This window comes from Rutidosis leptorrhynchoides, chromosome 3, assembly GCF_046630445.1.
Source record: "Rutidosis leptorrhynchoides isolate AG116_Rl617_1_P2 chromosome 3, CSIRO_AGI_Rlap_v1, whole genome shotgun sequence".
NCBI lineage: Eukaryota > Viridiplantae > Streptophyta > Magnoliopsida > Asterales > Asteraceae > Rutidosis > Rutidosis leptorrhynchoides.
In genome coordinates, this window is record NC_092335.1 from 658211277 (window position 1) to 658224286 (window position 13010).

Sequence of the window (13010 nt, forward strand, 5' to 3'; positions counted from 1 at the left end):
TTTTATTTTATTTTTTAGTACATAACTAGATTCGGAAGCCCGCGCGTTGCTGCGGTTCTCAATGTTTTTGTCATAACGTGCATTTAGCGTTGATTATTTACTCATTTATTCCCACTATAAATTTATAGACATTTATTTTTATTATGTTTTTGAGAGCAAAATATATGAAAAATGAAAGGATTTATACTCCGTAATATTGCAGTATTTTTTTGATTAAAAAAAGTTGGAAGATGCAACGGCCAACTGGACTTCGTATTTGGTAGTCACATGATTTGGTCAACAATTACTTTACAACTTTGTCTTACCCCTTTACTCTCGATTAATCGAATAGGTGGTTTCGGTCGTGAGATAAAAAATTAGTTTTCCAACCCGATATCATATTTCGCTGCGGGATGATTTTGATCGGGTAACGATAAGTTAATTATACGTAAAAGGGAAACGGTTACCGGTAATATTAACATACTCTAAAGTTTATATAGAGTATAATATAAGAATTTAATTTAATTAATGTTCGAAATATAAATCTTTACAATTTTATGTAGGTTCAATGTTTTGTGCAACACATATTGAAGCTAAAAAAAAGAATTTAAAGTGGTAATGTTTATAACTTAGAGGTTCAGTTTGTCATTTTCATCGTAAATGGGGGTGTAAATAAAAAAAAATAAAGTAAAATGGGTTGATTTAATCCACATATCCATCATACCCTATCTTTAGTACTCCGTATTCTCTCCTTTAACATCTTATTATCCTCTCCACCGATCTTCCCCAATTTTCCATTCTCATTTTCACTACCATTATAATATCTTACACTAAAATCATAAAAAAAAAAATCAAGAAAAATTATATCGATGGTTGCGGTTGACTCGGTGGTTTCCAGTAGTTCCGATCACCTGAACTCGATTTAGTTTTTGGGTTTTTCTAACACCTCACTCTCAATAGAGTTGTACTATTTGTATGGTTAGTTGTACCGTGTGCATATTTAGTTGTAATATATATGTGAATAGCTAGTTGTACTCAAGAATGCAGGTAAGAAAAAAATTATTATTTTTGATGTTTTCGGTCGACGGCGGCGTCGGCTGTTGTGATCGTAACTGTTGCCGGAAGTAGCTTTCCACCGCCACTCTCGTGGTGTGTTGGGCTATTGTAGTTGTTCTCCTACAGGAGGTCCAGCGCTTGACATTTATCAGAGCCACGGTCGTGAAAAACCCGACTCAAAAATTTGACTTTTCAGGTATGTGTTTTTTCTAACCACTATCAAACCGTCCTATGTTCAGATTTGTTTATTGATCGGTTGGTTTTTAGATTTGTTTTTGTTCCTTTAATATATATGTTTATCGGTCCCCCCCCCCTCTTAAATCAGACAATTGGGTGGACTCGTGAGGTATTTGATATGCTGGGTGTCTTTTAAGTTTTCAGGTATGTTTATATATTTCATCAAACACTAAATTGCCCTTTGTTCCGGAAGTTTGTCTCATGTGTGGATCTGGATGTTTTTTCTTGAGATCAGATTTGATGGTGGTTGAAAGATGTGGACGGTGACGGTCGTAGCCGGCCGTGAAATCGGCGGTGGTAGGTGGCAGTGCATGGTGGTGTAAAGTGGCTGATGGTGGCGGTTGCAGGTGGTTGGTGGACATGGAATACTGGTGTAGATGGAAAAGAGACCCAAAAATTAATAAGTTCATGGTTTTTTTTTTTTTTTTTTTTTTTTGAATATATGTAAAAAGACGAATATTAACTGGTGGGCGTTGTATAAAATCAGAAGATTAAATAAATGGATTATCACTAAAATGCCCATTTTTTCTCCCATATTTGACTCAGAGCCCATAAAAATAAAAATTTGACAATTTGCCCGCGCAAGACGCAAGGACGCAAGGTGCTCTTTGCGACCTTGCTCCCTGGTGGACGCAAGGACGCAAGGTGCCTCTTGCTCCCTTGCTTCCCGGGGAAGCAAGGACGCAAGGTGCCTCTTGCGACCTTGCTTCCCGGGGACGCAAGGACGCAAGGTGCGTCTTGCTCCTCCCTGATGTCATAATCAATGTTTTCTTTCAGACATTTCATCAAACACCTTACGTGCATATCTTTGTTTTGCTCTAAAAAATCAGCAAAATGATTATGTAAAACCCTTTAATTGTGATGACAAACTATTACAAACACCTTACGTCATTTTTGATTATGTAAAACCCTTTCCCAAGGCTTACTTACGCTGAAGCAATGAGTCGATACGGTTCAGACAGGCCAGATACCCGCTTTGATCTTGAACTCAAAGATGTAATTTATTTTATTTTTTATTTGTTTAGTATTATTTTTCTTTTTGGTGTTTACAGTGCAAAGCTTCTTCTTTAAGCTTTGTTGTATTGAAACATTCATGTAACTACTTATCTTGCTTTCAGTTACCATAAAGATTCTGTTTGTCATCACAATTAAAGGGTTTTACATAATCATTTTGCCCATTTTTTAGAGCAAAACAAAGATATGCACGTAAGGTGTTTGATGAAATGTCCGAAAGAAAACATTGATTATGACATCAGGGAGGAGCAAGACGCACCTTGCGTCCTTGCGTCCCCGGGAAGCAAGGTCGCAAGAGGCACCTTGCGTCTTGCGTCCCCGGGAAGCAAGGGAGCAAGAGGCACCTTGCGTCCTTGCGTCCACCGAGGAGCAAGGTCGCAAAGAGCATCTTGCGTCCTTGCGTCTTGCGCGGGCAAATTGTCAAATTTTTATTTTTATGGGCTCCGAGTCAAATACGGGAGAAAAAATGGGCATTTTAGTGGTAATCCCTTTAAATAAATTATCTCCAAAAAAAAAAAACTACTGTAGCGACAGTGCGCTACAGTAGTTAAAGTTTTTTTGGGGTATGTGGCGGGTTATGGTTGGAGGGTGTTATGAAAAAAAACCAACCAGTACTGCCGAATCACAAAACAAAACTGGAGTGTTGTATTCTCAATTCCAATTCCATTGCAACATTACCAAATGTTACTTTAAAAATTGCGCCATTTTGGGCCTCATTTGCCTAATAAGATTACATGACAAATGTTGTAAGGTCGCTATCAGATATTGGTAAAAGGTACTACTTGTTATTTCATCTTAACTTTCAGATGGTAAGGCGTTTTCAATATATACACATTTTTGGTGGGATTTGGCAGTTGGTATATGTAGTTTTTAAAGTCGAAAAAATTAAAAATGAGAAATAAGATGTATTATTGATTATTGATGAACGTTTTCAAGTGTTAAGCATGACGTAAATGAGATTATTTGGTTTTTATGCTTGTAAAGTGTTTGATAAAATGTCACGATGAAAATCACTATTGAATATAGTTTACGCTAGCTATGGCTTGACACACCTTTCAACTTGATTAAATGTGCCAACTCTCATGATCTGTAGTTAATTTTGGTTAGTATGTAGTTAGGAATCAGTACCTCATGACATAAAAGTATTTAATTCCTTCATGGAGATTTTCTCATATTTCTCTAATTTAGAATCAGAAGTTAACTCAGTTCAACCACGGAGACTTGCGTGAGTGGCCACCGAAGCACACCACCCGGGTTCAATTCCTGGCTATGCCCAATTGTTCAAAAAGGGAGTGTGACTAGAGGGTGCGCATAATGCGCAATTCACCCGGTATCAAGTCTCGCGCTCGGGGGCTTGATTACCCGATGTTTTACCTTCTATGGGGAGCCAATGTGCTAGTTCATATTATGGTTTCCTGGCTTACTCAAAAAAAGTTAACTCAGTTCCATTTCTTATTTAGTACCCATATATTTTTTTCTAATAACAACAGTTTTAATCAACCAAAAATATAAATTCTTTAACTATCAAGCATTATAACATCATCAATATAACCCTTGTAGATGTTGTTATCGAAACCCATGATTATGTTTCCCTTGTATATTGTTTGAAAGGTATATAATGTTAACATGATAAACATACTATAGTGTTTAATGTTGGAAAAATGTTAAAATTATAAACCAGATGTATGTTGTGGGAAAAAAAAAATGAAACTCGACTTATGAAAACCAAACAAGTCTTTCAAAATATGATATTCATTAAAAAAGTTTGTTGCATCATTTATTATATTTGTTTAAAAAAACAAAAAGTATCAAGACTATTAACACTTTGAATGTAAGATACCTTCAATTTAACATATGTAACTTGTCTTCTAATCAAACCTTAGACCTCTCAACCATCAGTTGGTAGCCTTCTATTCCCTTCAAATCCCTTCATTTTTCACTCTCTCTTTCACACATCATTCTTTGTTTGTTTTTTTTGTCATGGCTGCCATGTTTGCAGGCTCCCATGACCGGCCCGAATACGATACTCAGTCCACAATATGTAAAGTTTGTGGCGACGAGATTGGTCGAAAGGAAAATGGCGATCTTTTTGTTGCTTGTCACGAGTGCAAGTTCCCCGTTTGTCGGCCTTGTTACATTTATGAGCGAAGTGAAGGGAACCAATGTTGTCCTCAATGCAATGTTCGTTATAAACGTCATAAAGGTTGTCCACGTGTTGTTGGAGATGGTGAAGAAAGTGACGATGGAGATGATTTTGAAGACGAGTTTCAGTTAAAGAATCATCAAGAAACACTAGATCATAATCGTGTGGATCACCAATCGGTAATTTCAGTTATCTGAAATTTTAATTTATTATGTTACATTTTGTTTTCAACGTATAAAATTTAAATTGATTTGAACAGGAAAATGGCGATTCTCACTCTGTTGCTCCAAAACAGAACAATGCGAATGGCTTTGCTTTCTCCTATGCTGGAAGTGGTAAATAAATATTAGCTTTTTGGCAGTAAATTTTAATTTAAATAATTTCTTAAAACAATGATTGTTGATATGTAACTTCATGATTATGTAGTTGGTGGAAAGGATCTTGAAGGTGACCGAGAAGACGAATGGAAAGATAGAGTTGAAAAATGGAAAACCAGGCAAGAAAAACGAGGCCTTGTCACAAAAACTGATGATGGTAGAACCGATCATGGTGAAGAAGACGATTATCTGTAAGTATCTACTACTGTTTTCAGTGAATTCAAACTATACCTGGCAAACGGGTCAGTTTGGGTCGGTTTGGGTAATGGGTCAAAACGGTTTTGGGTTAAAATGGGTATGGGTCAAACGAATCAGATTTCTAAACGGGTCCAAATGGTTGAAATGGGTCATGACCCGAAAGCTTGACCCAACTGACCCAAATTTGAGAGTATCTCAATTGCCAGGTATAATTCAAGATTTATCAAGATCAGATTTTGTAATTGTTTATATGTAAACTTGAGCACTTGAATGTCAATGCAGTATGGCTGAAGCTAGACAACCTTTATGGAGAAAAGTCCCAATTTCATCGAGCTTAATCAACCCTTACCGTATAGTCATTGTCCTACGTCTCGTTATTCTCATATTCTTTTTTCGTTTTCGCATAATGACACCCGCTAACGATGCATACCCATTATGGTTAATCTCCGTTATATGCGAAATTTGGTTTGCGTTATCTTGGATCCTTGACCAGTTTCCAAAATGGTTCCCAATTAACCGAGAAACTTACCTGGACCGTTTATCTTTGCGGTTCGAGCGTGAGGGTGAACCCAACGGGCTCCTACCGGTTGACTTTTTCGTGAGTTCGGTTGATCCTCTTAAGGAACCACCAATCATTACTGCAAACACGGTTTTATCAATATTGTCTGTTGATTATCCTGTTGAGAAAGTAAGTTGTTATGTTTCGGATGATGGTGCGTCTATGTTGCTATTCGATACATTATCGGAAACTGCAGAGTTTGCTAGAAGATGGGTCCCGTTTGCTAAGAAATATAGTATTGAGCCGAGGGCACCCGAGTTTTATTTCTCTGAGAAAATCGATTACTTAAAAGATAAAGTGCAGCCTACATTCGTTAAGGATCGTAGAGCCATGAAAGTAAGTTGTTCAAACTTGTTTTGTTCTTGCAGACTGTATTGTTGTTTCTTCATGCTTTTTAATGAAAATGTTCTACTTTCTTTTTCTCTCTCTCTTTTTTTTTTTTTTTTTTTTTTTTTTGTAGAGAGAATACGAGGAGTTTAAGGTGCGAATCAATGCGTTGGTGGCAAAAGCTCTAAAAAAACCCGAAGAAGGTTGGGTGATGCAAGACGGGACGCCATGGCCCGGGAACGATAGTCGTGATCATCCCGGGATGATTCAGGTAAATTGTCAATTTTGAACATCTTGTAATATTAATTGTCAGAAAATGTAGCTTGGGTACATCTCAATTTTAAGTATGCCTGGCAAACAGATCGGGTTGGGTCGGGACCCGAACGGGTTTTGGTCGAAACGGGTCATGAGTGAAATGTGTCAAATTTTTTAGATGGGTCAGGTCTAAATGGGTTGGTTCGGGTTGGGTTGAGACCCAACGAGTTTTGGGTCGAAATTGGTCATGGGTGAAACGGGTCAGATTATTTATTCGGATTTTGTGATTTTCACATTGTAACGCGAAATTGGAACGTGAAATTAATACTTGAAACAGATTTTTCAAATTTATTCTGACTTTTTGGATTTTTTTTATGGTTCAAACGGGTAAGAACTGAAACACGACACTGAAAAATGAATTTTGAAATGCGAAACTGAAAACTAAATTGACAAATGCGAAAATGAAAATTGAAAACTAAAATGCGAAATGCGAGACGCAAAACGCAAAATTGAAACTTAAATGCGAAATTACAACTTAAACTCGAAATGAAAACTGAAACGCAAAACTGAAACACGAAGCTAAAAACTGAAAAAACGAATTAGAAAATAAAATGCAAAATTGGTTAACACTGGAATGGGTTTGAAATGGGTTTCAATGGGTCTAGATGGACCCTTTAATATAATAATGGGCTTAAGATGGGTCTATATTGCACCCGTCCTTTTATTTTCTTAAAAACCATTTGACGCAAAAGCTTGACCCAGGTGACTCAAATTTGAGAGTATGGGTCTCATTTGCCAGGTATAATTTTAAGGTAAAACCAGACCCATGGACCCAAAACTGAACTTGAGACTTAACCCATAATCTTGATGAACAGGTTTATCTAGGAACTGGTGGTGCGCTTGATGTTGAAGGCAAGGAGTTACCTAAATTAGTGTACGTTTCGCGTGAAAAACGACCTGGTTATAACCATCATAAGAAGGCTGGAGCCATGAATGCACTTGTAAGTATCGATTCTTATCGCAGCATCGAGTGTGTATTTGTTTAGTTGGCTAATTTTTTTGTGTGCGTTATCAGATTCGAGTGTCTGCAGTGCTTACAAATGCACCGTTTATGCTCAATTTGGATTGTGATCATTACATCAATAATAGTAAAGCTGTAAGGGAAGCAATGTGCTTCTTAATGGACCCACAACTCGGTAAAAAGCTTTGTTATGTTCAATTTCCACAACGATTTGATGGTATTGATACTAACGATCGATACGCCAATCGCAACGTCGTGTTTTTTGATGTAAGTTTCAATAACCACCAGCTTAGAGATTGGCATTTTGACCCATTTTTGTATGTGAGGGTTAATTTGGGTTATGTTTGCGGGTCTCATGGGTAAAACAAGTTAAGGTAAAAAGAACATGGCTTGAATGGTTTGAAATTTGTTGACAGTGCACTAAACCTTTTAAATAACTTTTTCTTATAAAAAGTTTATATTTTTTCTTGAATTAGTATAGATTTTAGATAGATTATGTAATCATAATTGATGTGCACTAAACCTCTTAAATCACTTTTTTGTTTTAAAAAGTTCATATTTTTGTTGATTTATGTAATCATAATTGACACAATAATGATTTATTTAGGAAAAATGAAAATTTTTAACGAATTGTTGTCGGCGTCTGTACAATATTTACTTATGAACTTTTACCAAACCCGCCCATTTTACCACTTCTAATGGTGTTTAAAATTTACAGATCAACATGAGAGGACTTGATGGGATACAAGGTCCGGTATACGTCGGAACAGGATGTGTCTTTAATCGACAGGCGTTATACGGATACGACCCGCCCGTGTCGGAAAAGAGACCAAAGATGACTTGTGATTGCTTTCCTTCATGGTGCTGTTGCTTTGGTGGTTCAAGAAAAATGTCAAAAGATAAGTCAAAGTCAAAAAAGAAAGGGTTGAAAGCTTTACTCGGGTTGGGAAAACTTCGTGGTAGAAAGAAGTACTCGAAGAAGTCACTGGGGCCCGTTTATGATCTTGAGGGGATCGAAGAAGGGCTCGAGGGATACGACGAATTGGAGAAATCGTCACTTATGTCTCAAAAGAATTTCGAGAAACGATTCGGGCAATCGCCGGTTTTCATAACTACAACTTTAATGGAAACTGGTGGAATACCTGAAGGAACTAATAGTAATTCTTTGATCAAAGAAGCGATTCATGTTATTAGCTGCGGATACGAAGATAAAACTGAATGGGGCAAAGAGGTGAATGACGTTTTTACCCTTTTGTTAAACTCGGTCAAACTCGGCCAAAACATGGGATTACTCTAAAAATTGGTCAAAGTCGGTCAAAATCGTTCAAACTCGGGATTACTCGAAAAATTGGTCAAACTCAGTCAAACTCGTTCAAACTCGGGATTACTCGAAAAATTGGTCAAACTCGGTCAAACTTGGTCAAACTTGGTCAAACTCGTTCAAACTCGGGATTACTCGAAAAATTGGTCAAACTCGGGATTACTCGAAAAATTGGTCAAACTCGGTCAAACTTGGTCAAACTCGGGATTACCCGTGAAATTGGTCAAACATCGCCCAAAACTAGGGATTACTCGAAAAATCAGTCAAAATTGGTCAAAACTGGGTGAAAATCGGTTAACGTCAAACTTGGTCAACATCCGAGTACTCCCTAAAAAGTCCCACCAAGTATTTCCCGAGTAGCGATTTTTGCGACCTTGAGTTTTTACCATTTTGTTTTAAGAATTGTAATTATAATGTATTGTTTGACTTATGTTGACTTTTTAAAACTTTTACAACAGATTGGATGGATATATGGGTCGGTTACAGAAGATATTTTGACTGGATTCAAGATGCATTGCAGAGGATGGAAATCGGTTTATTGTATGCCAAAACGGCCAGCGTTTAAAGGGTCTGCACCTATCAATTTATCTGATCGATTGCACCAAGTGCTTCGATGGGCTCTTGGTTCAGTTGAGATCTTCATGAGCCGACATTGTCCTCTCTGGTACGCATGGGCCGGGAAGCTGAAAACGCTCGAGAGACTCGCCTACATTAACACCATTGTTTACCCTTTTACTTCAATCCCGTTGCTTGCATATTGTACGCTTCCCGCCATCTGTCTTCTCACCGGAAAATTCATCATCCCCACGGTAATTAAATGCAGTTTACTTTAAAAAACTGACCTTTTTTTAACAGTACATTGTTGTTACAGATTTAGAGGTTTTCTTGATTGATCTTGTTTATAGAAATGACATAAGTTTACTACTTATAACCGTCTTAACTAGTCAGTGTTGCTGACTCGGAGTTATTCTGCGAGTACTCAGTTTTGCAACTTGGGGAATACTCGGTCAAACTAGTCAAACTCGGTCAAACACTTGGTCAACCTTGGTCAAACTAGTCAAACTTGGTCAAACTAGTTAAACTCGGCCAAAGCTCGAGATTACTTGAAAAATCGGTCAAAACTTGGTCAAAGTCAAACATGGTCCACATCCGAGTACTTCTTGAGTGGCCGAGTACTCCTTAAAAATTCCCGACCGAGTACTCCACGCGTAGCAAATTTTTGAAACCTTGTAACTACCTCATTACGGAGGGTGCTTTTTATGTTCTAACATAACAGTATTTTTGAATCGTTATGCAGCTCAACAGTCTTGCAAGTATGTGGTTCCTTGCACTTTTCATTTCGATCATAGTAACTGGTGTACTCGAACTCAGATGGAGCCACGTCAGCATCCAAGATTGGTGGAGGAACGAGCAGTTTTGGGTTATCGGTGGTGTTTCGGCCCATCTTTTTGCAGTCTTTCAAGGCCTTTTAAAGGTTCTCGGTGGGGTCGATACGAATTTCACCGTCACATCGAAAGCAGCCGATGATGCCGAGTTCGGAGAGTTGTATTTGTTCAAATGGACTACACTTTTGATCCCACCAACAACTTTGATTATCATGAACATGGTTGGGGTTGTGGCTGGAGTATCTGATGCAATCAATAACGGGTACGGGTCGTGGGGCCCGTTATTTGGGAAATTGTTCTTTGCATTTTGGGTCATTGTTCATTTATATCCTTTCCTTAAAGGTTTGATGGGAAGGCAAAACCGGACTCCGACTATTGTCGTTTTGTGGTCCATTCTTCTGGCTTCAATCTTCTCGTTGGTTTGGGTTAGGATTGACCCGTTCTTGCCAAAGCAATCTGGCCCGATTCTTAAACAATGTGGGGTTGAATGTTAGATGATCATCAATGTTTAAATGAGTGATTTGATGACCGTATATTTCATGAATTTTGTAAGAATTTGGATACAAGAATATAATGTTTGTATGGATTTAAGAATACATGTTATGTTATTATGTTAAACTATCAAATGAGATCTGATTTTCCAAACACAAAAACATTGATTATCTGCTATTCAGCCAAATCACATTTTTTTTAACGGCGATATCGGAATCATCCAGAGAGCCAAATCACGTTTTGATAGTTAAATCACGTTTTTGATAGTTGATTATCTGATATAATCAATTTTTAAACACCTTCTTACAACACCAAAACATGATTATTCAATTTCCATTTTCATTCTATATTTTCCTCAAATGCTCTTATAAAACTCTTTAAATTAAAAATCGCTAATTAATAATTACTCATAATATCATTCTACATGCAATCTTAGTGCACCATTATATTGAGGTTCAATACAGAACCAAAAAACTACAGAACCAACAAATATGCATAGAAATATACTTGTACACAATTGTGCACATTAATAGAGTTTTGTATTTGTGCACAAAAATACACTTGTGCATAATGATGCACATGAAAAAAGTTCTGTATTGAACCTTTAGCTACTAGAGTATTAGTTAACGAAATACAATTACGTTTCAAAGAACCATAAAGTAAATAAAATTATATGTAAGAAATATTATATAATATACATATAAATTAAATAAATTCACATTTAATTTTTATACTTAAAAATTAAAAGATTATTTAAACACTATAACATATGAAAATTTTATTGCATATATTTAATAAAAATTTGTAAAATTCATAAAAATGATTTATTACATGTTAGAATTATATATTTGTTATTTTACGTAAATAACTTTTTGGTAATCTTATTTGTGTAATTATGAGCTGTGGCGGAAGCATGAATTTTTTTTCACCGGGGATGATTTTTTTTTAAAAAACGTAGGAATTTTTTTGGGCAGATTTTTGAGCAAAATATAGAGGTTTTGAAAACAAAATATAGAAACTTTTAGACAAAAAAATCCACTGATGACAAAACAAAAAAAATCCATAATTTTTACATTAAAAATCACAAATTTGTTGGGGACAGGTGCCCTTTGCCCTACTTATTAGATAATCTTATTTTATCAAACACTCAAAAACTATTATCATATTATTTTGAGTTTTTATCAAAGGGTAAGGGCATATAATATAAATCAAATTCAAACAACATTTATTTATTTTTTAATTTTCCTACCACTTCCTTTTTTCCTTTAATTTTGTATTCGATATACGATATACGATGTACTAGAGCTTTACTGGCGACTCTATTAAGTGAGGCAATAGCAAGCGTCGATTTACTGGCGACTTGACTGACGCTTAGAGTCTAAATCGAACTCCAGACATGTTAAAACCCATGAAAATTTGATTCTACCATTTTCATGGCGTATTTTATTTTATTTTATTTTATTTTTAGTTTTTATTATATATATATATATATATATATATATATATATATATATATATATATATATATATATATATATTATTTTTATTATTATTTTTTCTATTATTATTTATTTATTCATTTATTTATTTTATTTTATTTTATTTTATTTTTTTTCCTATTTTTTGCCCGGAGGTCCGCTTGGAAGCAATCTCTTTATTCGTCGAATTCGTCGAATCGGGAGAGGGAGGACTCTCTTCACTCTTGTGAGTGTTTCACTCGGGGTGGAGAAATGACTTCTCTTTATTCAAGGATAGAGAAAGGATTGTCTACGTCTCACCTCCCCCATACCCCACACATATGGGATTGAGCTTTGTTGTTGTTGTTGTTGATGTATTAGAGCTTTAAACCTACTCTGACTCTGTAATAGAATAGAATAAAGGCCCATACTCTAAGCCGGCCAAACCTATTAATACGAGTTATTACAAGCCCATTAAACGTGAAAAAGGTAAATCTACTTAGGGATGAGCAGATTTCCGGATTTCCCGAAACCGAACCGGTATCGAAAATCGGTACCGATCGGGATTCGGTATCGGTTCCGGTCCTTGATTTTAAGCTAATTCGGTATCGGTATTTTTCGGTACGGTACCATTCGGTATTGGTCTAATTCGGTATCGGTATTTTTCGGTACGGTACCGAAAAAAATCGAAAAAAACGTATTTAAACCGTATTAAATACATGTAAAAATCGGAAAAAATGTAAATTCGGGACAAACGGTATAATACCGAAAATTACCGGTACCGAACCGGTACCGGTATTGGAAAAACGGTACGGTACCGGTATTCGAAATTGGGTAAATTCGGTACCGGTACTTTTCAGTTGTTCGGTACCGGTTCCGTACCGTGCTAGCAGGGGTTTATCTACTGGTAATAGGGTTTATCTTCTTCTTTGAGCTCTAGCAGGCAGGGGCGGAGCTAGTAGGGTGGCTTGTAGGTGCTTAGCCACCCTCAACTCTAGTAGATTAATCGATACCTATATGTGTTTTAATGGTAAAAGTTTTGAGTTTTGTTGATAGAGAAGCTAGCGATTTTAAACAGTTGCAGGTAAGTTTGAGATGTAAATTTGGAGATTTGAGTTAGGAGAGATGATACTCCCTCTGTCCTTTTCTCATTTTATGTTTTCGACCCCTCAACTATTACTACATACAT

The 13010-nt window shown here is 36.4% G+C and overlaps 1 protein-coding gene across 1 annotated transcript; it reads left to right on the plus strand.

The window, feature by feature from the left end:
- Positions 1–4266: 4266 nt before the first annotated feature.
- Positions 4267–10452, plus strand: LOC139899226 (cellulose synthase A catalytic subunit 4 [UDP-forming]). The gene is made up of 10 exons (XM_071882047.1): positions 4267–4608; positions 4689–4764; positions 4856–4997; positions 5287–5899; positions 6024–6161; positions 7021–7146; positions 7221–7433; positions 7885–8397; positions 8946–9296; positions 9785–10452. Exons 1-10 carry the CDS (start codon positions 4267–4269, stop codon positions 10364–10366), a joined length of 3096 nt encoding a protein of 1031 aa, XP_071738148.1. The 3' UTR covers positions 10367–10452.
- Positions 10453–13010: the final 2558 nt, after the last annotated feature.

What these genes read in the sequence shown, in the direction of transcription:
- LOC139899226 (XM_071882047.1), top strand. Translation starts at nt 4,267, where the DNA reads ATGGCTGCCATGTTTGCAGGCTCCCATGACCGGCCCGAATACGATACT. An exon ending in TTTCTCCTATGCTGGAAGTG is followed by an intron (nt 4,765 to 4,855) that starts GTAAATAAATAT and finishes ATGATTATGTAG; the next exon opens with TTGGTGGAAAGGATCTTGAA. An exon ending in GCAACGTCGTGTTTTTTGAT is followed by an intron (nt 7,434 to 7,884) that starts GTAAGTTTCAAT and finishes TAAAATTTACAG; the next exon opens with ATCAACATGAGAGGACTTGA.